Here is a 25598-nt window from a genome sequence, read left to right on the forward strand (position 1 = left end):
GGCCCTTGGTCTTCGAGCGACTCCCGTCGGAAGCAGAGAGTCAAGATGCAACACAACACAGCCTCGCCTATTCCATGGTGAGAATTGTGTTTTGCTCAACTTCAGTTGATTGACTCAGGAGGACGAAGATCACATCACCGCGAGAACATTTTCTCAAGTCCGGGTCAGTCGGATGGCTTTACCGCCTCCATCCCACCGCTCGAGCGCCATATGTCGGGTACAAGCATGGATTGCTGTATCGAGCCGTTAAAATTCTTCTTCAAAGCAGTGGGTAAGCTTCGAGAATGTCGATCTCAGCTCCCGCATGGCGAGCCACGCCCCAAGCAAGGTTATGTCTGAGATGGGCCGGCGTGGTCCCGGAGCCTCATCCGCCCGAAGCCGGGGGGAATGATCTACGTCCATTCGACCGTAAAGCATACTTAACCGGAGTGGAGCCCGAAGATTCAATGGGCATGCAATGTAATGCAATGCAGCATACAAAGCAACCCGAAAGGTTGGTGGAACCGTACTCGAAGCGCACTCTGGGGCAAACACTCAGAAAGACCTCGCGAGTCGCTTGGGCCGATGCAGGAGCAGTGCCCACAGGCAAACAATGCAGGACACGAGACACGGCTCGCAGAATCAGCACGGAACACAGCGATCGATACGACAGATCTTCCTTTCCTGACGGTGTCACCGGCTGGCCTTAACCCCCCAAGTACTTGTGATCGGGTACCTGAAGCAGCAGAGTCATTGGACGCCGGTCACCTCTGGTCTACTCGTCGCTGGAACCTGTCCTCCCTACCACAAGGCCACAAGTTCCCCCGTCGCCGACAGGAACTTGCGCTAGGGGGTGCAGCACCCGATGGTACGAACCGACGCACCAGCTTGATTGGTCTTGTTACACTCCCCGGGGCTGGTCGACATCGCTTTTCGTCGTTTAACAGCACAGATTCCGTGCCTTGATTTAGCTTCTGTCGAGACTTAAAAGGATCTTGTCTTAACAAGGGGCTGGGGTGTTTGAGCCATGGAAATCGAGGCGGGCCACCTTGGAGGAATGATGAATCTCTTTTACAAGATCCAATGGGCATCCAGAAGCTCCGTTGTCGATGGCGCCTCTCGGCTGTCAGATCTCAACATCGGAAATTCCGTTGCCGGCCAACGCGCCTCAGTGTATCGGGTCAGCCCTTTCATCTAGCGGTCCGTGGTTATCTTCCCTTTCCCGACATCAGCAGCCTGCATCCCAATATCTACGAATCCTGCGCGATATCAGCCCCGAATGCCAGCACAGGGCATGCGTGGCATCAACGCCATTTGCAAATGAGATCCCCAGCAGCCCTGACTGCCTCACCGACGGCAAGATACACGGTGGCTTTCTGCTTGTCTATGCTGATCTGCCAATCCAGGGAAACGATCCTTGCAGTGGACTTCTTCCCTCCCCTCGCAGCCCCTCTTCTATCCGCAAGAACAACATGAACGCAAGTGAGTCAATATACTGTACGGAGTATGTAGACACTAGTGCAGGGCGGGAAAGACGGACAGACGGGTAGAGCGCGAGAGGAAACCTCGGATACGTGCAGCATTCGTCATTTTCCTTTTTCTTGTTGACTGCAACGATGCGCAGGACTTGCCCTCCCACACCCATCATCCTTCCTTTATTGGCGAGGAGCGGGCTGGTGCAGCGCCAAGCGTGTAACTTTAACGTCCGTATCGTTCTGCATAATCTTGCTCGGTCAAATAGGGAGGGATATCACAGGGAGAGGGAAGCCTGTTGTTGCACATCATGCACTATCTACAGTATACATCTATCTGCATGTACGAGCCAGCCAAGGCCCAGCTCGTCAGATGTGCTGTGCTGTGGTTTAACGGTGCTTTGCTTGCGGGGTGGCAAACCTTGGGGGAGTCGCGTTGTGTAGCATTGCAAGGTGCGGTGAAGCACCGAGGAAAGGACTGTGCCTCTTCTGGTTCCGTCTCTTTCTTGTGCCTGGTTCTGATCCGAGAATGCGATGGGGACACGGGAAAGGGGGGCCAAGGGGCTGCTGTGCGGTATATAGCCCGGCGTGGTCCTCGCACGCCTGTGCTGGGCCCCCCCCCCCCCCTGACGGGTGCCCTCTTGATCTCTGAGTTCAGATCTGGTCTCGCCTGGCGGATGAGATCTGTCTGTTGCTTGCTGGTCAGTTCTCTTTGGGTCTGATTCTCTGGTTTGAGGGTCAGACATCCGGCACCAGCCGATACGCTCTTTGGATAGGGCACCAAGCCTGTTTGTCTGCTCTCCGTTTGCTGCACATTTCGACGTCCACTTCAGCACTTTCCGGTTCCTGACGAGGCATGATATCGGCTGCCTGAGGGCTTGTGTGAGATTGAGACGGCTATGCCATCCGTTATATCTGGCACTCGCCATATCCTCTACCTGCCGACGTGTCCGAAGACACCGCTTGCCAGTTCAGAAACCTACAACAGCCGCCGGACATGGAGGAGATCAGAAGGATCGCCGAGACCGCCGGCAGCGCCTGCGAGTGCTACATCAACCCGGCCGAGATAAAACAGGGGAGCTGGCAGGAGGATCCCAGCCACTGTCTGCGCAACTGCAAGGCGCAGTTTCTCCGGGGTGTGCTGCAGGGATGGGAGGAGGATCTGGGATGGATCGAAGGATGCAGGAGCCTCAACAGAAGCGTCCCGGTTCGCGAGTTTTGGTCGCTCTACTGGTGTGATTCAATTTTTTGTGGAGTTGGGATAGATCCCACGGGGCCCCTTGGGCAAGACCGTGAGTAAAAGGAACTGGTCTGCTGGTATGGTTGTCTCGGCTAAGACTTGGTGTTAGCAACCGTCGACCTCATCATCAACACGTGCCAAAAGTGAGGTTTCTAGTACGGCTGGAGGGCTGTTCGATACTGACCTGGCTTGTTAGTATCGGGTTTCACTTCCTCCTCGATCCAGGCCCGCCGCCCCAAAACTTCAGTTGCAGCACTGAAGCAGAAGTGCCAGCAGTTTGCTCGGCCACAGTAATGCAAGTACCACAAACAACCCAGGCACCACAGCGTACATCGGCGCAAGCGACACCTGCCACCACAGCTTCTCGAACCACGACGACGGCACAACCAAGGCCCAACCCGGCCGTGGTAACTCCCGTGCTGACATCCTCACCCCCTGTTTCCACGAAGAGCTCGACGCCAACAGCAGCACCATCAACGACGTCCGGAAGCGGCATCACCGGGCAAGGCAAGGCAGCGATCGCAATATGCGCCGTGCTGGCCCTGATGTTGATCGTCTGCTTTGCCCTGCTCTGGCTCCGACGCCGAAAGCGACGCAAAGCCTCTTTCCACCGTGCACTTCGCTCGAGGCGAGGGATATCATCGCACGAAGTCGCCCCAGCCGGATCACCCACCCCTTTAATCTCTCCGGCCAGCTCGGCGGTTGGCAGACGCGCAGTTCTCACCCCTCCCCTACGCCTTCGAGACCGGAAATTCCTCCCCTCCATCCTTCGATCAGGGAGCCGCTCCCCTTCCCCACCTTTGACCCCTCTAACGCCAGCCTACAGCCTGCAATCGGGAGCAGGAGGCGGCGGTGGCGGCGCTATCTTCTCCTCCTCCCCAATCTGCTCGCCCACGACGAACAAACTCGTCCCGCGGCACGAACGTACCCTGACCCCGCGCAGACACCCAGCCTACTCCGGTAACCCCCCTCCTTCGCTCCTCTCCCCGTCCTCCATGACCCTAGAGTCAACCTTCTCCCTTCCCGTGCCCGCTCCGGGTTCCGCCTCCGGCATGTGGCCGTCGCCCACGCCAGCAGGCGACGGACACCACCACCATCATCACCATCACCACCACCAACGGGGCAGCGCCAGCGCAAGCAGCTGCTACACGGGACAAACAGGAACCTCGACAGCGCACTCCTCCCTCCGGCACGAAATCCCAATCGCCATCCCCTCCATCGTCGGCCCCGGCACCGGCACCGCAAACAGCAGCACCAACACGCCACCGCCACCGCCACCTTTGAGTCCCCCGCCCACGAGGGCTTTGCCCCGTCCGCCACCGCCCGCTTCTCCGCCCCCTCCTCCGGCGTCGGTTAGGGGTGGTGGTGGTGGTGGTGTTGTCGGAGGAGGGGATAAAGCCGCCGGGCTTGCGGGTATTTCGCCTACTCCAACCGTGTTGTCTGGTTCACTGCCGCCGCCTGCTCTTGGTTTGGGGAGGGCGGTAATGGGGCCAGGGGAGAGTAGTTTTGGTGGCGGTAATGGTATGGGCGGCGGCGGGAAGAGTCCCCCTCCTCCTCCAGCTCCTTCTCGGTTCGGCGAGAGTGCTGTCTCTGTGGCTGGCCAGCATCAGCCGGATTATGGGCGCCCGCCGCCGGCGTACTCTTTTGTTTCGGGACAAGCAGCCAGTGACGCCCGCAAGGAACGGGTTATGTCGAGAGGCAGCTGGGGGAGTTGGAGTGCGGCTGGGAAGGTGGTTGGGAGTGGGAGTTGTGGTGCCGGGAACGTTAATGCGGGCGCCGGCGTGGGCGACTTGGCGCAGACTGAGATCAGGGAGGAGGGAAAGGGTGGTGGCGACGGTGAGGAGAGGCGGTAAGCTCTATGATGAGCGAGGGTAGTGGTGGGACGGCGATAGGGGGGAAGATTGTGCCTGGTGTGTCAGACAGGTCGAGCATGAGGGATGATACCATCGGTGGGAAGATTTAAGTGGATAGGGGTAATAATGGAGGGCTTAGAAAGTGACATGGAGAAAGAGGGTAGAAAGGCAACAGGTGATTTTCCTTCCGCGACTCAGCAACATAGCTCTTAGGTTGCTTTGCTCGATATCGGAAACAGGGAGCGATCTGGACATCGGCGGGCAGTGCTTAGTAGTACAATGTCTCGAAAGAAAACGAATTTTTCCTTTGCCGCGGTTCGAAGAGTCAAGAAACTTCCTCGTCTGTTCGGAAGGAGCAGGCCAAAGTGTGTCCTAGGAGAAGGTGGATTGAGATGCCGTCGTAATCAAACGACAATCCAAGACACTGTCGTGCATGAGGGAAGATGCGAGTCATGATACCATCAGTTCTTCTAGCAAATCCTGAACATCAAAGTGCCTTTGCAAGTACAGTATTTGAGGGAAGGGGGGTTTAATGCCTAAAACAGCCCAGAGTCTCAAGAAAAGAAGAAAGGACATAAGGAGCGAGGAAGCAGGTGGAACCGATGAAGCTTCCAACAGCTCGGAACAACAGCAAAGCTGGCTAGCAGGCTTGGCGGCGTTGCAAGCCAATCAGCCTCCAGGACACATCGGAGATCTCCCGCGGCTCGGCTCCAATGACGGCCCGGGCGCATTTGATGAAAGCCCCTTGTGGATCAGGCCCCGGCTCCAGGATCCAGTCATGCAGCAGCAGCAGCTGCATGGAGCCCCCAGTCGTTGCTTGCATGACACACACCACTGCAGCAGCTAAATGACGGCACATGACGACGGCGACGGCCCAATCTTTTAATTACCTTAACCCGGCACCCGCGGCAGTCATTCCGATCTAGAGTTTTCTGGGATACAGGATACGGAGAGAATCTACATTCTACCCTGTAGAAAGAGGTGGAATGGGTTACTAGTCCAGGCAAAAGCGGAAGCGCATGCGGCATCTCCGCACTGCTGCTGGCGCCACAACAACTTAACACCGAGCGATACAAGACGCGATCCAGGGAGATGCGAGCTATTGAGACGGCAACATGGAGACGACAATGGCTGCTCCCTCGGCTCCTCTCGAGCGTTCCATCTCGCAGCAGTCCGGCACCTCGATAAGAAGCCATCGATCCCGTACTCGCAAGAAACTGACATCCCAACCCTCGAGCTCGGCCTCATCCGTCGCCCCGTCCGACAAGTCCCTGATTTCATTTCCATCATTTTCGCCCGAGTCACCTAGAGAAGAGAGAGTCAGCTTCTTCCGCAACAGCGACGACTCGACAACCGTGACCTCATCACGCAAGACGTCGGGCCAGAGCTTGGCCAGCTCGGGACAGGGAGAGAGGCAGGGGCAGGGACAAGGAGAAGGGTTGGAACGGAAGAAACAGGGAGATTGCCTGGATTCATCCGCGATTGTCCACCACTTGACCACCACCTCGCCATCATCAGCCGCCCGCGGCGCCTTGTTCGAGGATGCGCCGCCGGCCTCGCGCATAGTCCCCGGCGCCCTTCACCATGCCGACGATGAACACATCCGTCGTCTAATTGACCGCCATGGCGCCGTCAATCTCGTGCGCCAGATCGCCGAAGACCTGGCTCAGCGGGACGCCCAGATTTCGAGCATGCGCCGCCGGGCAGAAGAGCGGGAGCGCTCATTGCGCAAGATCATCCTGGAATGCGGCTTGTCAAGCCTCGATCTAGAGACCCGGCTGCGCACCATGGAGCAGGAAGCAAAGGCCAACGGGACATCAAGGTGGGCATCGGCGGCCGGCCTCTCGGATTTGATGACGGATGCTATGACCGAGCATGTCACGCCCCCCTACACGGCCAACGCTTTCGATGACGCCACCGTCCGAGCGAGTTCAGTCCCTCTATCTGCGGCCGAGGATATTGAAGCTACGAAGGGTTCAGGGCGAGGCTGGAAGGACTACTTTTGGGGGACTGGCACGGTAAAGAAGTCTAGCCGGGCAAGCAGCATGACAAGGGACGCGAACAAGCAGTCGCCAGCCGTCGTCAAAGCCATCCCGGCCGAGCGGCGGCCACCACTACAGGTAGACTTGTTCCACCCGCCCGAGGACGAACCGGTGCGAAGCTCTAGCAGAGCATCAAGCATTAACTCGGCCCATGCGCCAAGAAAGCCGTCGCTGGCGAGCATGGCGCTGCGCCTGGTTGCCGGGGGTGCGTCAATTGGGCGTGATGGCGAAATTCGTGGACGTGCAAGCAGCGCCCAGGGCGGGGGTTCCCTTCGGACACCATCGACTTCGAGCTTGAACACGACCGGCTCAGCCCGTGCCGTGTCAGCCCAAAGCGGCCCCAAGGCCTTAATGGCGATGCGCCGACCCACTGGGCCAGTTCGGCCGATCGACGTCCCTACGCGGTCTCAAGCTCAGGAGCGCTGGGATACGATGGTGTCCACCCCAGGGAGGAGCCCAGTCGCGCGGCAACAGAGCTATGGCCCTGTCGAAATGGACACCATCCTGCCCCCGGATGCTCAGCCGCCAAGCCTGACGCATACCTACAACAACCATGCGGGCGCCGACTATCTCACGGATCGCTTCGGCTTCATCTACGACCAACGCCGGAAGAAGCGCCAACGAGAATCCGCGCAGGTGGCCCACCATGCGAAGAAGGGCAGCCGCACCGAAATGGTTAATGGACGAAACGGTCTTTCCCCGGTATTGCTGGAGGACAGTGCCAGCGGGAACATGAGCATTGGCAGCGACGGCAGGCCCGGCACGCCTAATTCGTCGGAAGAGCCCCGCGAAGACACCAAACCCAAGCGGTGGCAGGACTACCTGAAGATCGCGACCTTCCCCACGGAGCTGCTCTCCCACACACCTTTGATCAGCGCCCAGGGCTTCGAAGTGCTGGAAGCAACTGAGGTCCCCAAGTCACCGAGTCAATCGCCAAGCATTGTGTCGGAAGATAGGGGCTTCCTGCCGGCTGCGACAACCACGGCTGCAATAACACCCAGCGACACCGAAACCCAGCCGGCATCCGAGGGCGAGCAGCCGTCAGCCACGCTTGCCAAGGAGGATGCCGAGCCAGTCAGGCTGCTCCTTGAGAACCTCAACAACCTTCACGATACTCTCCAACGCGAGAAGACAGCCCGGTGGAATGACTTCCTCAGGAAAGTGCGAGCAGAGCGCAAACGAGATGGGGAAGCCGCAGCGGCAGCCGCCGCCGCCGCAGCCGAAGCTCGGTTTCAGCGTGCCACGGCCGTCATGCCCGAAACCCGCCTTGGCGACGGCGAGCTTATCGGCGTCGCCAGCCTCGGTATCCAAGGCAAGATTGGCCGCGCCAAAGCCAACGAGTTCAAATCCCTCGTCCTCGGCGGCATCCCCGTCGCCTATCGCGCCAAGATCTGGTCCGAATGTTCCGGCGCCAAAGCCCTGCGCATCCCAGGCTACTACGACTCGCTACTCTCCCGGCCGGAGCCCACTGACGACCCGCAGGTTGTGGCCCAGATCGAAGCTGACATCACCCGCACCCTGACCGACAACATCTTCTTCCGCAAGGGGCCCGGCGTGCAGAGACTGCACGAGGTCCTCCTCGCCTACTCCCGCCGCAACCCGGACGTCGGCTACTGCCAGGGCATGAATCTAGTGGTGGCCAACCTGCTGCTCATCACCCCGACCGCCGAGGACGCCTTTTGGATTTTGTGTTCCATGGTCGAGTCCATCCTCCCGCCGCACTACTTTGACCATTCCTTGCTCGCCTCCCGCGCCGACCAGGTCGTGCTACGACGATACGTCCGCGACATCCTGCCGAAACTCTCGGCCCACTTCGATACCCTGTCCATCGACCTCGAGACCATGACGTTCCAGTGGTTCTTGAGCTTGTTCACCGACTGCCTGAGCGCCGAGGCGCTGTTCCGGGTGTGGGACGTTGTGCTGTGCACGCCGCATGACGGCGGCGTGTTCTTGTTTCAGGTGGCGCTTGCGCTGCTGAAGCTGAACGAGAATATGCTCCTGACGAAGTGTGGCAGTCCCGCGGAGGTGTATAGCTACATTAATCATGAGATGACGAACCATGCGATTAGCATTGATGGGCTGGTGCAGGCGAGCGAGGCGTTGAGACGGTTGGTAAGGAAGGAGGAGGTGGAGGCGAGGAGGACGGCGGCGATGGAGGGGGAGAGAGCACTTGGTGGCAGTGGTGCTGCTGCTATCGTGTCTGCTACGGCGGGGACGGGTATGGAGATTGATGTGGGTGTGGCCGGGAAGAAGGCTGGCAAGGCGCCGGCGGTCGTCAGTCAGGAGGTGGTGTTGGCTGCGCCGAGTCGGAGTGTCAGCCGGGCGCCGAGTCCGCGTCCGCCGGCAGGCGAGGACGGTGCTGGCAGTGGTGACAACAGGTGACGCCTTGGACGGGGAGTGGTGGCAGTGGCGGGTCTGAATCTTGAACATTATAGAACAATTTTGAAGATGGGGTTCTTCACAGTCACACCCGACGGCTTTCCTTTGTTTCATACGGTTGGACTGATACAGTTCGGATTGCTTTTGCTCACTGCATTGGGGAGTATCAGCGGGGTTTATTGTTGCATAGCCTTTTCCCTCCCCTTTTTTAGATTGGGCCTCTCAAAGTCTTACGATACCCAACGGTTCTCTGGGGGCCTAGTGGGTGGGAGGCATAAGGTTAGAGTTGGAATCAGTTACACTACCACTGGATATGTCGATGTGAACAGCTTACGCTGCGTAAAACAGGCAAGTGACAGACAGCTACACTGAAACAATAGAAAGAGAGATGTTTGTTGATTATCTGTCGCAACCCTCACCGCTAGGGAGAGTGTACGGTATGGAGTAAGATATACTTGGACAATCGGATCAGGCAAAATAAACAGAAGAGCCCTAGATCCCTTCAATGTATTCATCGCAGGTGATAATTGCTAGGGTCTCTAAGGAATAGCCCCGCTCTGTATGCAAACTCAGGTCCTTTCAAGCATGCAGGCGTGGTGGTTCCCAGTCCCTTTAGGAAACCTGATTACCTATCATCAACCCACCCAGCTAGACTGTGCTAACTACACTACATGCACTTCTCGGCGAGCGTCGCTACGTGAGACCGCCTCGTCTGCTCAGTGTTCCTAGGGCCTGCAGCGCAGGGCCTTATATACTTGCGGCGTGCCCTGCTCAGTGAAGGCCGACGTCGACGGTATGTTCTGCGGGCTCAGCCACACCTTGGCACAAACGAAGCGGCTCCGCGATTTTGCGGCTCGAGATGTGCCGAGGATTATCGACCTCCTGTGTCTTGTTCGGAGGCGTAAGTACCATACTACTTTTGATCCGTTTCTCTCGAAATGCAAACCTGGATATTAGCTAACCTAAGGGTGAATCTGCCAGACCATCACAACCTCTTGCAGTCCATGAGTATCGAGGCCTCCTCTCGCAATACCTTCGGACTGCGCCCGTTTCCCACTGTTGATAGCCACCACTGGAACCACCAGGTGCGGGAAAGCCCAAACTTCGCCGTCCCCCTCGCATAGTTGGTCAATCCCGGCCCGAACAGCATTCCAAGTTACATGGACTTCCCCCACCTCCGGTCTCTGTCGCTGACGGACCTCCAATACGATTGCCAACGTATTTTTCGGCTCTTTGAGGCTCACGTCACCATGCTTATAGCCGCGCCTAACCTGGCCCACCTTGAGCTCTCCATAAGAAACATGTTTGGCGGCATCACTTTGAACGGCAACGTGTACGCGCTCACGTACGGGCCGCCTCGAGCTCAGATCCATGCGTTGCGCTTTCTCTGCTTCCGATACAGGTAATCCGGTGGACAGCCCCTCCGACTGGAGACCCTGAGGCTGGGCTTCGGATCTGAAATCGTCGAGGACGACCTTCTTCCTCTACTCCAGCCACACTACCTCTCAGACCTCACGGACCTGGCTTACCTTTCGGAGCTGCTATGAATGGGCCCATTCTACAAAGATGGAAACAAGCTCAGTCCCTTGTCCACAAGGCAGGGCTTTAGGTTGGCGGTTTCGAGGTTGTACCCCAACATGCAACCATTCGGCATGCACAACCTGCGAAGGCTCACTTGGCCTTGGGGAAAGGGAACCCTGGTGAACCTCATGCCCAAGTGTCCCTCCGGCCGCCTCCGCATTGACGACCCTTCCCCGACGGACTGGCGCGTCATTTCGCAGGGGGATACGTACGAGACTTGGGTTAAACGCGGCCATGTCAGCAGCAAACGCCACAGCCATTTTGAGACTCCAAGGTCTGATCCTCCCTGCCGAGCACATGTGCCCGGAAGACGCCGACAGATTCCTTCGCTTCGTTTCGCACATGACGCCCAATGCACCACCTCAAGCTCCACATGCCGAGCCTGACCGGCGGCATCAACGCCAGAGGTCGCATGAGGACGTTCCGCAAGCGCATGGAGAGCATGACCCAGCTGCGGGAATCGTGACTTGCCGACGGTCTCGGCATTTGGACTCGGCCAACCATCCCCAGGGTCAAGGATCTGTACACGACCGAGGCAGAGTTCAGGAGCTTTGCCACCGCGATTGCCGACAAGTGCTCTCGAAGCTGGAATTCCTGCGCATTCTCAATCGCGCATGGATCGCCACGAGGTCCAATATCCCGGGCGTCCCTGCCCGTGTTGAAGCCACTCCCGGCGTGGCAGGTTGAGCACAAGTTGCCGGAGGCTTTCGACTGGAGCAAGCCAAAGGTATTCTGGGGAGGTGAACGGCTTAAACGACATGTCTTTTAACAGAGATAGTAAGGTACTTATCGGGAAAGGCGAGGAGCTAGATGTGGTTATGTGCGTTTTGTATGACAACATGAGCTGCCAAAGAATTAGTGCTGCATGCGGCAGAAGGGGGCGTCTTGTAATCAGCTAGAGGGACTCACTCCAACCGTCAATGTGTATTATGGTTTGAATCTTTCAATGGCAGTGGTGTGTGAGAGGCATCTTGTGTGATCAGCTTTATTCATACCTGGCTCCACCATGCTATCAAGTTCTCAGAGCCACGGGTGTCCATCCCTCTCGGTTATCCACCAGCTGTTCTCCAAAGAAAAATACATGGAGATACGATGCTGCCCATGGGACAGCTTTTCCATGGAGTCCTCCACCAGAACGCCCCACCAATTGTCCCTCTGATGTCGTCCTGCATGGAGTCCTTGACTGCCACACAGAACATATCCAGTGGAGATTCGTAGCGAGACGGGTATCAGTAGAAAACAGAACTGAAGAATGGAAATTTTTCGTCAACTCCTCATTAGATGACTTTGGGCCTTCCAAAGTCAAACGCCTCTGGGAGGTGGTTCTCGACCTCCCGCGCCGTGAGGCGTGAGCCTCGTGATCCGCCAGGCACGGTCCAGAATTCTCAAGTACTGGAGCTTGGGGCACTTTCCGGCAATGACGGTCGAGAAGCGCTGAAACTTGGTACCTTCCGGGCTGGGCTGGATTAGGCTGGTGCCAGTTTCCGCGGCCGTCTGCGAGCAACAGCTCGCGAAGCTCCGTCAGGCGCTTCAGGCGACTGTAAAAGCCTTCCTGTAAGCCTGCCCGTCCGCTCCCTTTACCCCGGTCAGGAGATGGTCGGCGGCTTTTGAGTGAGTGCATGGGCCTGATCCACGGAATGAAATGAAGGAGGTTGTCGGCGCCCTTTGCGCTCATGTTGTCGGTCGGAAGGATGAGTTACTTCAGCTCGAACGTCCGAGATTGGGTATTCATGAACGTCCACGGGTAGAGCCAGGTCGGGGGGCTTCAAATAGAGAGCTCCAGTCGTCCGGTGCCGGCTCGGCTACACGGAGGATGACGTGCTCAAGATGGTCCCTGAACCCCTGCCAGAGCGACCTGATGAGGTTCCCGTGACCCCAGGGCATGGTGAGCGTGCGCACGTTGGTAAAGCAGCGCGCAAGCGGAGATACGGTCGATGATACCATTGTGGACCCGAACTGCTCATGTCCCGAGACGAAGTAGGTACCATTTTTTGTAGGTCGGTCGCTCCACATGAAGCTCCTCGAGACACGATGGGTCAATGAGGTGGCTAGATAGTAGGGAGCGGGAAAAGCGGCCAATTTGGTGCCGCAAGGAGAGCTCCAGGTACGTAAGGCCCGGGGAGCCTTTCAGAATGGCGACAAGGGGCTCGGCGAAGGGCGAAGGCTACCTGCCGTCGTATTGAATGTTGTTGAGCGATAGAAAGAGCAAGTTCGGGAAGCTAAAATCTGGAGCCAGGTTGATCTTGCCATCACCGAAGCTGACACAGTTGGCTAGGGGAAGTATAATATCCGGCATGGTGATCAGATTGTGATTCCAGCGAGGCAGGTCAGAGGCGGGAACGCAATGGAGCCCAAATGTGTCACGGTCTGACGCCGTGATGTCGAGAGACTCGATTTGGGGGCGGTCTGTAAACCGAGCTTGTCAGTCAATGTCGTGCTCCGCGAGGCTTGAAGCGGATTGAGAGTGTTATCGATGTACTTACGCTGCTGGAGGATACGCACAAGGCCAGAGATCTGGGGTACATCTGAGCTGTGAAGCTGCGAAGACGCCGTTTGTTTCAAGGTAGCCTCGAGCCCTTTAAAGAACTTGTCGACCTCCCGCTTGATCGGGCCCTCCCACTCGATCATGTGTCTCATTCGATTGACGTGTCTCGACTCCCATCTGGGCATGAAACGCGATGTCCTTGAAGAGGTTGGCGGCCGCGACCCGCAAATCGACCGAAAACCACAGATTGAAGCAGGCCAGGGGGGATGTGAAGCGGCGCCAGAAGGCATGTCGGTTGGCTGAATGGTGCTTCGTCATTATGTATGGAAGTCGGATTGTGCGCCAAAGATAGACCTGCGAGGCGCTGTTGAATTGCCTGTTCGTCAACGAGGCGCTGCGAAGGTCGTCGACGGCATCGAGAAAACCGAAGATGAGAGTGTCGAGCTTCGCAACGGTAACAACGTCGTTCGCATCGAGAGGCCTGATGAGGTTTGTCGCCGCCTTCTTCGCTTCCGATTAGATGTCGAATCTCAACTGAGAGTACGACCAGGTATCCATCTGGCAGAGGTTGCAATGAGACTGGACTAGAGTAAGGTAAAAGCGAAGAAGAGGACAACCTGCAGTTGAAATCGACGTTGTGGAAAGAAGGTATGTCGGCAAAAGACGGATGAATTGAGAAACTGGGAAAGGAAGCGTAGGAATGAGGCTTTCGAGGGTTCCTCGTCGGTCCCGGTAATGGGACGCCGTGACAACAGACAGCTTCATGTTGTTGAGCAGTTGCCAGGGCGACATTCGGGGGTTCAATCAGATGAAAGAAAGGCCTGAACAGTGAAGGTATTATGTTGACCAGACACTTTGTAATCAAGTATCAAGAACTATCCTGTTTTCTGATTCTCAGCCATGATTAATGCAAACAAACGGGTGATACTAGACGCAACTGATGAGAGCAGCATGTGAAGACCCGCCAGGTTTTCATCGTAATTAGTGACAGGAAAGCCGAATTATCGTGCATGAATGTCTTCCAGCTCACGGATTGTATTGATGTAAATGGAAAGTCTGTTTCATGGCAACGGTTTTTGGATGTATGCCATGCCGCATGCTCACAAACGATAACTTCATGTCGTAGATCGAGGCTTCAAGTAGGTATGCAAGGTGGGGAAAGCACAGCACTCGGGCACTCTGGCCGGTGCTTTCCCAGCGTCTAGACATAATCTTGTTGAAAAGATTTGGGTACACGGCCCTTATGTCAACGAACAGCGGGAGGGTGTACTGTTCTAGCAGGTCTGAGTATCGGTCCCAGAAGGCGGCGTGATCGGTAGAATTGAGCTTGAATGCAAGTAGGGGACTGTAATCATCCGCGGAACTTTTGCGGCGCGGTGAGAGTGCTTGCTAAAGAGGCCGACGCTTGGAAGATCGGCGGTGTCCTCCACGAAGCTGAGAATGTGAGCACCAAGCTCGATGAATCCAAGCACCTGATCGGCAACGACGATGGCAGAGGTGTTGTCTGCCTTGTTTGAGCATCAGGTTGTCGCTGATATACGGAGTGAAGGGAGGTTCAGGGATAGAATCGAAATCTTGGTTTATGCGAAGAGTGGTTGGAATCCACTACGGAAAAGGTGGAAGAGCAGAAAATGTAGGGCTCAGAAAATGGTGTTCTGCTGGTAACCGGCTGGTTTACCACCATACCGAACAGATCTATTGTTCACGGCGCTAGCGCGTCTCTATACACGACTTCGGACGGAGGGGGAATCACGGTGAGACCTGGCAGCTGACAACACCGGTTGTCCAGGAACTCGCCATTGCGTAGCATGGACACTCGGTTCTCGGCTAAGGGCCCATATAAGAAACAGGAATGAGAGTATAATGTTGGATAAGACCCAAACTATGGACAGGAGGAAGGTATGGGAATCAGGTGTATCTTCGCCGGTGAAAGCACTAATCAGTCGTTATGTCGGAGGGACAAGTTTGCGTTTCCAATAACCACAAGACCGTTGATAACAAGTTCAGGGTATGATGTGACATCTCACTGTGAGCCGAATATGAGCGACACATCAGAGAAACAATCCACAGAGAGAAACAGCGAAACAACAACCCCAACCACTCCATGGCTCACACTGTTACTCAGACGTCATAGTCAAGTGAGTCACCTACATGGACGGCTGGTGTGGTGCCTGTGTGCCCTCCGTCAGTACCGATCAAGTTTCTTCCTCAGTAGTTCAACAAGAAGCATAATCGTCCCTAGGCCTCAGGGCTTTGGGTTTCAGAAGCATCCAGTCTACCCATATCCAATCGTCTTGGTTTCGTTCCGGGAAGCCATAAAACACCCAAATAAACAGACACTAACACCAAAAGAAACCACCTTATCAACTTCCCCTTCCCCTCCCCTCGGCCTCCCACCACGCCCTCAACCTCTCCACCTCCCCCTGACACCACCCAAGCTCATCCACCCTCTGAACCCACCAGCTGCCCCGGCCCACCAACCCATCACTGACATATTTGCGCAACGACCCGCCCTCATAAAGGTGATTCTTTACCCCCAAAAGGAGCACCGCACTCCCAACTTCAGGCAGAAACTCGTCTGGGTCGAGGTAGACAGTCAGGAGGATGTGCTTGTCAGGGGTGCTAGGGTCCGCGAGCCGAGCGGTGCGCTGCCGGAACGAGGGCGCGATGTACGAGGGCTCGACGGGTGCGAGGGAGACGACGATGGCGAGCACGTTGATCATCCAGTTTTGGCGGTACGGGAGGTGGGGGATGGAGGCGAGCGGGGTCAGTTTGACGGGCTGGGTGGCTGATGTTGGGAGCCACGGCCGCGGGCGGGTTATGATGGGTGCGGAGGGTCGGTGTTGTTGCTGTTGTTGGTTTTGCTTGATGATCGCTGCTTCGAGTTGCTGTCTCCGGTCGGGAATGGTGATGGGCACGCGGCGTTGGTTGGCACGTTCGGTGGATATGGTAAGGGTTTCAAAAGCCGAGTCGGAGTCGGAGATGTAGTCTGGATCGTCGGAGTCGTTGTTAGGGGTTTGGTGTGCGGCTCGGGGTTGCGGCTTATTGTCGGAATGGATCTCGGCGGTAATGGCTGGCGCGGTCGCTGCAGCTGTTGTAGCCTTCCTCTCCATTATTTGCTGCAGAACCTCCTCGCTGTCCACATCATGAAAGCTATCATCATCCTGAGCAGACGTTTGCCCTTCTTCACCTTCCCGCTCTTCCTCGCCTTCAACAACCCCTTTGTCCGTTTGGTCCTTCACAGCAGCCCTCTGCTTCTCCTCCTTTTCCCTCCTTAGAATACCCATATACGCCTCATTCCACCCGACTGTAACCATATCTTCCACAACCAAATACACCGTCTTCCCCCTTTCCTTCGTCTTCCCTTTTCCCTTCCTCATCTCCCTCGCCCTCCTCACCCGTTCCCGCACCTTCTCCAGCGTCTCCGGATCCCCAACCTCATCATCCACCACCTCTTCTTCGCTTCTATTCCCACCCCTCTTATCAGTAGGCACTGCCGGAACATCCACAAACCTTAGATCAAACCTATCCAACCTCACATACGCCCCTTCAAACACACTCCCCGAATCCACAAACCGATGAATCTCGCCTCTGCAAAACGCCTGGATACACAGCTCCCCGTCGCCAAGTAACAATCTCACCGTCCTCATTGGCCTACGGTGACGATGATATAGCCGTCTGATCCTACTGCCAGGTTGGTGGCCATCTTCCGGAGCAGGAGGCAGTAGTAGATCTGAGACGGGAATATTCCGCTCGATGGACTCGACCAGAAACACCGAGCTTGGCATGCAGTACCTCGTGCGGAGAATGTCGGCTATCAAGGGTTGTGGGTTCAGGGGTGTTGTTGGGTCGAGGGAGACGATGGGGTTGTTTCCGTCCCCATTCTGGCCCTGTTCCTTTGAGGGTGGTGCAAGCTTGGGTGCAGGGTTGGGTTGGGGAATTTTCATCGTTGTTTGGAATGAACTGGCAACTTTGGTCTGTTGTATGGATGTGAAGAGTGTAAAGTGAATGAGGATAGTGAGTTCTTTACGTGGTGAATTATGGTGATGATGGCAGATGCTGTGAATCCGGGGTTGAGTGGACACGCCGCAAACACTTATTTGGACGCGATGGAGTGATAACCCGTTGGATAACCCTAACCCCGCTCTGAGCAGGGACCTTGACCGCCAGAAGACTGAACACAGATGGACCACAAACCCAGGCAAGACAGGAGATTCATCTGCTCACGTCGTGGTATTCCGTCAGGTATCGAAACTAGCTAGCTCTCTATTAAGCGTGGAGGGCCGGGGAATTAGTGAAAAAGAAAAAGAGGCAGCAAAGATGCGAAGGGAGCTTCGGATACTAAAAGAAAATAGGGGTAAAAGAAGTCCAGACCACCGGGTACGATTTGCCAACAAGACGTAAACACCATAGGCCAAAGGGGTATGACTGTGACCTGTAAACCGCATCGAGTTGCGCCGCGCTATTTCCTCCCCACAACTTTGCTCGGGACGCCGCATCCTGCTGCATGAGCTTTTTGGGGCAACCCTTCTGCCCGGATTGAAAGATTTTGAGGACCACCAGACGAAAAAAGCAACACTCCATCTGGTCCTGGGCCTTAATAGCCGTTCATGGTCATCCGTTGCGAGCTGCGGCTCATCTCGCGCTCGGCGGACGGGCTGATGGGCCTGCTGCCCTGCGCGCTGCTCTCCTTGAGGGCCAAGAGCTGCTTGGCGCGGAACGTCTCATAGTGGATCTGGGAAGTCGTCTCGATGAGGTCCTGGAGGTGGGTGCGGAGGAGGAAGTTCCGGAGGTAGACGAATTCGCAGTGGTTCTCATCCTCGACGTTGATGACGCCCCACCTGTTCTGGCGGCCCCGGACCTGCTTGCCATTGACAATGATCGACTTCTCGGAGCCGACGACGGCGAAGGGAATCATGTTCTGCTCATGCGTCAGCTGTTTGCCTGCCATGCTCAGCCTCTCAGGACCCACCTTGATCTGGGTGTTGATGGCACGCTCCTCCTCGTCAAACTCGTCGTTGTCGTAGGGGTACATCTTGAGGTTGTGGAAGGCAAACTCCTCTTTGATGCGTGCCTTGAACTCTTGCCGCTCTTCCAGGGTGAGCGAATCGGCCTTGGCGATGACCGGGACGACGTTGACAACATCCGACAGCTTCTTCAGCACCACTATATCGATTGGCTTGAGCGTGTGGCCTGAGGGCTGGATGAAGAACAGGCAACAGTGGATGCGCGTGTCCTGAATGTAGCGCTCACGCTGGGCGGTGAGCTCCTTGCGCAGGTAAGCAGAGTGCTGGTCCTTGATGTACTTGACGATTGGATCCCAGCATCGGTCGTTGTTGATGAGATCCCCGTAGCCGGGCGTGTCAACGATGTTGAGCCTCAGCCGCACGCCGTTCTCCTCAATGATGTGCGAAACGGGATGAATCTCGGTAGTCGAACGAATCACCTCATCGGGATTGAGCCTGCCCTTGGACTCAATGAGGTGCGAGGCAAAGATGGTGTTGATCAGTGTCGACTTGCCCAAACCCGTCTGGCCTGCAACGCGAGACACGTCAACCCCAGCTCTCGCAATAACCAAGTGGAGCAACCAGCGAGCTAGAGGTGAGGGTGAGGGATGAGAGAACTGACCGACGCAAATGACGTTGAACTGGAAGCCGCGCTTGAGCAGCTTGCGCTCAATCTGAGATGTGATGCTGTCGAAACCGACATGGCTCTGGGGATAGATAGTCGCAGCGGGCATCGACGCCATTTCGCGGTTGTTGGATGTTTGGGCTGCGCGGCCTCTCTATTCCAAAAAGCAGTCGGGAATCGCTCGCTCTGAGCTGCTGAGGTGCGGCCAGATATTTAAGTCGAGTACGACGGGGCTCGTGGTCCGCTGGTAGCGAATTGACGTCGGGGTTGATGCAGGCGAGCGAAGTGTTGAAGGGGAATTTCTTCGTCTTCCTGACGGCAGCAGCTCAAAGCAATAATTTCCGCCCAGGGGTCACTCCGCTGGCTTGGGAAAGGGGGAGGGAGGTGGGCGGCTCGTGATTGGCCTGTGGGGCCTGCCCCAGGCACAGGCTTGATCGGGTAAGGACGTGCAGTCGCATCCGAGCTCTGGTGGGACCGTGCCAACCCTGCCTTCTCATCTTTTGGCAATGGAAGATGCCGTGGCCGACTTTTTTGGGGACGGAACTGACAACGCGATCGACCCAAGACGATCAGCACACAAGCACGCCGACGACAGGAGGCCACCAAGGTCGCACTTCCTCAGCCTGAACAGTACAGCGCAGCGCAATTCGACTGTCTCTGGACCGGGCTTTCTGCCAACGCCAGTCCTGGATATTTCAAGCCGATTCTCGGCCGACGCCCATCATTCCAACCATGGCCATGGCAGCGCCGGCCATAAGGATGGCCCCCTCGATCTCCTCCCTCCCCAGACTTCTCCCGCCGACTGTCTTCTCAACAACAAGGATACAGCTTTATGTTCGGCAACTCCCGTTGCCGCTGTTCCCGTCTCTTTCCCTTGCCGTGCCAGTCGGACTCCAGCTTGGGCTTCCGTCATTACCATCAATTCTCCAAGGGATTTGGGAATCGATCCTCAAGGCGGTGCCCAAGAAGAAGACATCACACATGAAGAAGAGGCACAGGCAGATGGCAGGCAAGGCGATCAAGGACGTGAACTCCCTGTGCAAGTGCCCCGCGTGCGGAGAGATCAAGCGGATGCACTATCTTTGCCCGCACTGCGCAGCAAGTATGGGGGCCGGATCCATGGACGTTTCTTCACATGCTGACGGTGAAACAGGACTCAGAGAGATGATGAACAGGGAGGCGAGGGAGAAGAACGAGTGAAGAGGTGATGCACTGGAGTGGGAATAGGAGATTGCATGATATCGAAAGCTGTGCCAGAGGCATCGCACTTATCTCGTCTCGGATGTGGGAAGGGAGGTGTACATACGATCCAGTGTACATATACTGTATCATTATCAGTGGCATTGGGGTGGGGGTTGGGCAGGGCCGCTGTCTGTCATTATGGCCGGCAATACCTAGCCGCCACGCAATGGGAGGCGATCTTGGATGAAGGTTTGGGACTTTGCATTTCATCAATGGACAAACTTGAACAACACGGTTGATAAGTGAAGCCATCAACTGTCTTATCGGTTCCTTACATCATGAACGATACATCTTTGTTTTCTTTTTTTCAAGTTAGATGCTGATCAAAGAGACGAACAGGGCTGGATTGTGTGCAACATTTCAATTTGGACTTGAGCCAGGCAGAAGCGGACGAATACTCCATAGGATGTTAGTGATGAAGCCTTCGTCTGTGTGGTTAATTCGCTGGGATATCACGACGCGAGCTCAGGTCTGAGTGTATATTGCAGCCACATGAATCGGGCATCCATTACTCTCTGGACTAAGCTTGTCGTGCCTGAGCAGTAACCATGCGTGACAAAAGCCATACCGCTCAGAGTTCTTCAGTAACGTCGCCAAGAATTTACCAGTTGAAAAGCTATTACATAGCGGCAGTTAACCATTCGGACTGTTCCAGCCTCGGAAAGATGATCGAGTCTGGGACGGCAGGGTTAGGATTCTCAATCCGAGATGTCCGAGACTGAGATGTCTGAGTCTCACGCGACCGAGAGGCCGCTCCAAGCAAAGACAGAGTTGTGGAATGACACTTAGGCTCCTCAAGCACAAAGCCGACATGGAGCGGAAATGCGTGCGGAACAAGCAGCGGCTCCAGGCGGTCGGCTTTGCAAGACCACTCCCTTATTTCATGCCCCAAACAATGAAAACAAACAGAAATGCAGACTTACCCTAACCCTGGACGGACACTTCCTCACCGTCGTCGATCAAGCTACTTCCGCCACGTCTCTGCAGAATCGCCCGTTGACCATCTCGCAACACCATACTACTACCAAAATCAAGACCTGCTTATGGAGATGTGACAATGGTAAGTATCCAGATATATTTATACCTTTACAAGATACTGACATCTCCACAGTCGAAACAATACCTCACCGTTCACACCGTGGACGAAGGTGCGCGCAGCAGCAGAACCCCGCGATTGTCCGCCCATCAAGCTCCCGGAACGAGCTAACCAACCCCCCATAGCCCACCCAGCAGAGATTTTCTCCCTCGCACCCACCCAGACCTCCCTCTTCTCCGCTAGCGGCTCCTCATCCCTCCGCATCCACAGCACGACCGACCCGACCTTCCCCCTCCAGCAAACCATCTCCGACGCCCACAAACTCGGCTGCCACCACGTGTGCACGGCGCGCGGCGGGCAGGGCGTAGTAGCAGCGAGCGTAGGCTTCGGAGGCGAGATCAAGGTCTGGACAAGAAACGAAAACAATGAGTGGGGCCTGGACTGGGAACTCCCGCCCTCCAGACAGAAACAGGCCAACGGCGGCGGCGGGGACGTCTGGGCGATCGCGCTGAGCGCCGACGAGGGGTATCTGGCGTACACGACCAGCGATGGGCGGATCCATGTGTGGGATCTCGCGGCGCGGGAGATAATCCAGACTTACGAGACGGGCGCGAGGGGCACGGGCAGTTTTGCCATGGCGATGGATCTCAGTCGGGACGGGAGGCTGACGGCGAGTGGGCATGAGAGTGGCGCGGTGTATGTGTTTAATAATGATGCGGGGAGGATGGTGTATTCGCTTTCAGGTGAGTCATTTCTCTTCACTTCTTCTGCTAGGGAAATGGGGGAAAGGTGAGGGTGGGAGTTGCTAATGAGGATACAGGTCTGGCGAAGCCGGTACGGGCGGTTGCGTTCTCGCCTGGGTGCAAGCGGCTTGCGGCGGCGGGCAATGCGGGTGTTATCGCCATCTACGATATGGAGCATGGCGAGCATGTGGGCAACCTCACCGCGCCGAGCAGCAGGCCCGCGTGGATCACGTCTCTGGATTGGAACGATACGGGCGATTATTTGCTGAGTGGGTCGCTCGATGGCAAGGTCAAGGTGTGGGATGTGGCGCGCGGCGTCTGCGTGGCGACGCACAGCGAGACGGACACGGCGTTGTGGAGTGTCAGGTGGTTACCGAAGACGGAGCGGGCGTTGGGACCGGGCATGGGCAAGAGCGAGATGTTTTGCGCTGCCGGAGCCAGCAGGAGTATCACCTTCTACCGGGAAGCTACCGGGTCGTGAGGTGAGATGGAGGCGTTCATTGGCTCCATTTATTTGCTTGCACGTCCTGTGAGGGAACAGGAACTTCGCGTCACGTAGTCGCTACGATTGATCTTTAGCCAGGGCGGGATAAATAAAAGAAGACATGACGAAGGCCGGCCAAATTTTCTCGTCGCAGCCCCTCACTCTCATCGTTCACTAGACTCGGACTCCCTCTACTTCTGAAAGCCCATTTTGGAACCATAATTAGTGATAGTCTTGTCATATTCTCCGGTTCGGCATACGCAATCGGGCTGTGTGGTTTTGAGTTCCGGGTCGTTGATCTGGGAGTTTGCACTCCTCTGACGCTTGCGAGGGCATACGATATGTCTCTTGTCTAGATGATGATATAGCAGTCACGCAGAACTAGAAGATAAGCAAGACATTCCAGATATCAGATATAAGGCTGCCTTAGGCGCGGCTGTTTCGTTGTTGGAGCGGCATGACTACAGCCTCCCGTCACAGCTGGTCCGGTAGGGAGGGTTGCTCATGAAATCAGATCACGTGCGCTCGCGTTTTGAGTTGCGTTGCCTTAGTAACGTTGGTTAACTTACAGTCATTCAGAACGGGAGCTGAGAGCCTGCCAATTGCCAAGCCCGGACCTTCATCAATTCCAGCAGCTCACTTAACCTACCCTGCCTGACTCTCCAGAACGATTACCGTTCTTCATCCCGTGCACATTGAACCGCAACCACAGCACGACAAACCTTTCACCTTCCATCACCTTCCAATCCGACAAATACCTCTCGATTTCCTGACGTCACTGGCACGATGCCCACCACCCGCAGATCCTCCCGTTCGTCTACGGGCGCCTCGGGGAAGCAATCGACTCTCAGCTTCAAGCACAAGGTGACCAAGGCTATCAGGACGGGCAAAGAAGAATACAAGTCCCCTTCGCGCACGAAAGAGTACATTCCCAAGCCATCACCCGAGCCCGCCAGCAGCAAGGACACCAAGCAGAACGCCGGCGGCGACGATGACGACGATGCATCGCAAGTCCAAACCCCAACGACTAGCGCCTCTACCGACGATGAGCAGAAACAGCAGCAGCATGATCGCCCGCTGCGCCAAATCGAGCAGCAGGCGCAGCCTGCACTAGCCCAGGTCAAGTCCGAGGACGAGCTCAAGGCCGAGGAGATCACCGATCGTGCGATCGAGCGCTACTGGGCCGGGATTGAGGCCGGTCGCATGGCGAAGGCGGTACACAAGAAGCATGGCGAGGGCCTGAGCACGGGGGAGAAGGTGCTGCGGTATTTCGACGTTAGTTCGCAGTATGGGGTACGTGTGATCCTCGTCGCATTTCCATCTCCCCATTTCTGTCACATTTGTCTGTGGATGTAATGGCAGAAGCTAACATGACGGTGGTGGCTACAGCCATGCATCGGCATCGCACGCATCAAGCGCTGGCAGCGGGCGCAAAGGCTTGGGCTGAACCCGCCGATTGAGGTGCTGGCAGTGTTGCTGAAGGAGGAGGCCAGGGGGAATAGCGGGATTGAGACGGCACATATGGACGAGCTGTTGAACTCGACTGCTGTTGGCTCGGTGGGCGTTTGAGCAGCGGACGGGCAAGCGTTTTGTAAGCTGTATGATGATGATGGTTCGGGCGATGGAGTTATGGAGTTGGGACGGGCACCGATTTGTCTATCTTGCTTTTGCTCTATTGCGGGAGGTTTGTCTAGATCTATCTGGATCGGGCACACTGGCAACTGGCTATCGACGGGTTGACTCTGGAATACTGCGGACTTGGTTCAGTACCAGATACTCCTCGTCCTATGATGGGGAACGGTTTCCTGCCCTGCGGCTTCCATCTCCTTTATTGTGTCGTAGAGGAAGAAGTCGATGAGGATGGCGTTTAGCCGACAATCGGGATTCTGTTTGACGATCTCCCTGCGGATCAGTTCCACACACCATATGCTACATGCTGCGGCATTGTCAACCTCTGCATCTCGCCGTCAGGGGTCTGGTCGCTTACCCCTTAGCTGCATCTCCCAGTTTGAGCCAGACGGAATGTCGCGCTTCGTCCGTATTGCGGTACTCAGCGGAGGGCTGTACGAGATGCACCCCATACTGTTAAGGATCTGGGGCACGCGGTAGTCGGCGAACATGGTGAGCTTGTCAATGTCCCAAAAGTCTCCGTAGCCCTCCCCCTCAAAGCAGGCCCACAAATCCGCGGCCAAAATTTGTGCCCGTTTGAGGATACGGATCGGTTTCCGCCGCCCCTCGAAGACGTGCTCGTCGCGGAAGCACTTGAAGTCCCGGGCCAGCAGGTTGACCAATGCGGCAGCTGATCCGTTTGCCTCGTCAATCAGGTTTGCAGGGTGGCATTCATATTTCTGGACGACATGTCAGAACACGGCAAACGGGCGGATCGGAACGGACAGGAGCTCAAAGAGACCAGTCTAGCCCAGCGGGGTCAACACGTACTTCGTACAGCACCTGCCCAGCTTCACGCAGGCAGGCGAGCCGCTCGGCCAGCAGTGGCATCTCTTCGTTTGTACAGGACCTGAAAACATGTCTCAAGACGTCCAATGTGCACTCCTCTTCATCCTGCCAGAAGTGCGAGTCCGTAATGGGAATCCCTTATCAACCAAAACAATTAACGTTCTATTCCAATTGTGAAGGAGTACTGTAGTTTTACATAAACGGCAGACAGCAGCTACACCGTCACCGACATACGCATACAGAAGGGAACCGACCTACCTTCATCCAACGCCCGCCGCAGCGCAGCCACCAGGCTCCAATACCCCGTCCAGCGCCTTCCGCGGTACTCAATCGTAAACCTCTCCGCCTCTGGCAGTTCAGACCAAAACGAGAAGTTGAGCAAGTCCATGGTGAAAACGAAGGCAACCATGGCGTCGTCGCCGAGTTCCGCCCTGCTCGGATGCAGCTCGTGGGCGGCCCACGTCGCCGGCGAGTACCCCTTCTGCTGCATCTGCGCGTAGATAACGGCCGCTGCATTCTTGCAAGCGCGCATGTCGATGGCGACGTCGATGGCGTTGTCGTAAACATACTCTGCGCCTTGGAGGACCCCTGTCTCGGGCCCGTCGTGCAGGGTTAGTTTTCCCTGCAGGTGCTGCCGGAGAAGGGCAAGGAGTTCTGGGTCGGCTTCGTCGTCTGACATTTTGGACGATTGTGGGAGGGAAAGGGAGGATTTGTAACTCCGTAGAAGGGGGTAAGAGAAGGTTGGCTGGAGTTTGAGGTGATGAACAAGGTTTGATCCTACTAAACAGGGGTCGGACGAAATAGGGAACGTGCGCTGGAGTCAAAAAGATGGCTCGCTTTGGCGCGCAAAGAGATGGCATTGTCGGCAGGGAAGGCTAACGCAACGTATTCAAGAGGGACGATTCCATGTTCCTGAGCAGGTTTATTTTAAATGTTTAGGTTTCATCACAAGAGGATGACTTGAAAGTCAGCCT

At 56.2% G+C, this 25598-nt stretch overlaps 9 protein-coding genes across 9 annotated transcripts; 6 read left to right on the top strand and 3 right to left on the bottom strand.

Moving 5' to 3' along the window:
• Positions 1–2448: 2448 nt before the first annotated feature.
• On the top strand, positions 2449–4595 carry N657DRAFT_692790 (uncharacterized protein; the record flags this gene model as incomplete). The annotated part of the gene is made up of 5 exons (XM_062797182.1): positions 2449–2743; positions 2801–2834; positions 2888–2937; positions 3009–3392; positions 3511–4595. 5 exons carry the CDS (start codon positions 2449–2451, stop codon positions 4542–4544), a joined length of 1797 nt encoding a protein of 598 aa, XP_062644678.1. The 3' UTR covers positions 4545–4595.
• Positions 4596–5383: 788 nt separating this feature from the next.
• N657DRAFT_648709 (TBC-domain-containing protein) lies at positions 5384–9340 on the top strand. Its single transcript, XM_062793569.1, has one exon. The coding sequence runs from the start codon at positions 5672–5674 to the stop codon at positions 8966–8968; it is 3297 nt and encodes a 1098-aa protein (XP_062644679.1). The 5' UTR covers positions 5384–5671; the 3' UTR covers positions 8969–9340.
• A 1181-nt stretch (positions 9341–10521) lies between these two features.
• On the top strand, positions 10522–11322 carry N657DRAFT_147589 (uncharacterized protein). The gene has a single exon (XM_062785950.1). The coding sequence runs from the start codon at positions 10781–10783 to the stop codon at positions 11231–11233; it is 453 nt and encodes a 150-aa protein (XP_062644680.1). The 5' UTR covers positions 10522–10780; the 3' UTR covers positions 11234–11322.
• Positions 11323–15394: 4072 nt separating this feature from the next.
• Positions 15395–16978, bottom strand: N657DRAFT_579206 (uncharacterized protein; the record flags this gene model as incomplete). Its single annotated transcript, XM_062789367.1, has 2 exons — positions 15395–16390; positions 16535–16978. The coding sequence occupies 2 exons, from the start codon at positions 16976–16978 to the stop codon at positions 15395–15397; spliced, it is 1440 nt and encodes a 479-aa protein (XP_062644681.1).
• A 650-nt stretch (positions 16979–17628) lies between these two features.
• N657DRAFT_578827 (cell division/GTP binding protein) lies at positions 17629–18780 on the bottom strand (the record flags this gene model as incomplete). The annotated part of the gene is made up of 3 exons (XM_062789346.1): positions 17629–17952; positions 18004–18566; positions 18660–18780. The coding sequence occupies 3 exons, from the start codon at positions 18778–18780 to the stop codon at positions 17629–17631; spliced, it is 1008 nt and encodes a 335-aa protein (XP_062644682.1).
• A 614-nt stretch (positions 18781–19394) lies between these two features.
• N657DRAFT_636296 (uncharacterized protein) lies at positions 19395–19862 on the top strand (the record flags this gene model as incomplete). The annotated part of the gene is made up of 2 exons (XM_062791413.1): positions 19395–19764; positions 19816–19862. 2 exons carry the CDS (start codon positions 19395–19397, stop codon positions 19860–19862), a joined length of 417 nt encoding a protein of 138 aa, XP_062644683.1.
• A 661-nt stretch (positions 19863–20523) lies between these two features.
• Positions 20524–22474, top strand: N657DRAFT_648714 (putative antiviral protein). The gene is made up of 4 exons (XM_062793570.1): positions 20524–20964; positions 21016–21052; positions 21126–21683; positions 21761–22474. The coding sequence occupies exons 1-4, from the start codon at positions 20962–20964 to the stop codon at positions 22162–22164; spliced, it is 1002 nt and encodes a 333-aa protein (XP_062644684.1). The 5' UTR covers positions 20524–20961; the 3' UTR covers positions 22165–22474.
• A 328-nt stretch (positions 22475–22802) lies between these two features.
• N657DRAFT_648715 (uncharacterized protein) lies at positions 22803–24077 on the top strand. Its single transcript, XM_062793571.1, has 2 exons — positions 22803–23460; positions 23557–24077. The coding sequence occupies exons 1-2, from the start codon at positions 22954–22956 to the stop codon at positions 23734–23736; spliced, it is 687 nt and encodes a 228-aa protein (XP_062644685.1). The 5' UTR covers positions 22803–22953; the 3' UTR covers positions 23737–24077.
• Positions 23818–25590, bottom strand: N657DRAFT_648716 (uncharacterized protein). Its single transcript, XM_062793572.1, has 4 exons — positions 24883–25590; positions 24607–24761; positions 24155–24515; positions 23818–24103 (listed from the first exon to the last, which is right to left on the bottom strand). The coding sequence occupies exons 1-4, from the start codon at positions 25301–25303 to the stop codon at positions 23931–23933; spliced, it is 1110 nt and encodes a 369-aa protein (XP_062644686.1). The 5' UTR covers positions 25304–25590; the 3' UTR covers positions 23818–23930.
• Between the last annotated feature and the right edge of the window lie 8 nt (positions 25591–25598).

The sequence above is a fragment of the Parathielavia appendiculata genome (genome assembly GCF_033297405.1).
Source record: "Parathielavia appendiculata strain CBS 731.68 unplaced genomic scaffold N657scaffold_14, whole genome shotgun sequence".
Lineage (NCBI taxonomy): Eukaryota > Fungi > Ascomycota > Sordariomycetes > Sordariales > Chaetomiaceae > Parathielavia > Parathielavia appendiculata.

Bases quoted from the DNA above. Each gene is read 5' to 3' on its own strand.
- N657DRAFT_648715 (XM_062793571.1), top strand. From the start codon at position 22,954: ATGCCCACCACCCGCAGATCCTCCCGTTCGTCTACGGGCGCCTCGGGG. The intron at 23,461-23,556 runs GTACGTGTGATC...TGGTGGCTACAG, and splicing joins ACGTTAGTTCGCAGTATGGG to CCATGCATCGGCATCGCACG.
- N657DRAFT_648716 (XM_062793572.1), bottom strand. From the start codon at position 25,303: ATGTCAGACGACGAAGCCGACCCAGAACTCCTTGCCCTTCTCCGGCAG. The intron at 24,516-24,606 runs GTACGTGTTGAC...CATGTCGTCCAG, and splicing joins CTGGGCAGGTGCTGTACGAA to AAATATGAATGCCACCCTGC. The intron at 24,104-24,154 runs GTAAGCGACCAG...ACAATGCCGCAG, and splicing joins CTGGGAGATGCAGCTAAGGG to CATGTAGCATATGGTGTGTG.
- N657DRAFT_648709 (XM_062793569.1), top strand. From the start codon at position 5,672: ATGGCTGCTCCCTCGGCTCCTCTCGAGCGTTCCATCTCGCAGCAGTCC.
- N657DRAFT_648714 (XM_062793570.1), top strand. The intron at 21,053-21,125 runs GTGCGCGCAGCA...AACCCCCCATAG, and splicing joins CGTTCACACCGTGGACGAAG to CCCACCCAGCAGAGATTTTC. The intron at 21,684-21,760 runs GTGAGTCATTTC...ATGAGGATACAG, and splicing joins GATGGTGTATTCGCTTTCAG to GTCTGGCGAAGCCGGTACGG.
- N657DRAFT_147589 (XM_062785950.1), top strand. From the start codon at position 10,781: ATGTCAGCAGCAAACGCCACAGCCATTTTGAGACTCCAAGGTCTGATC.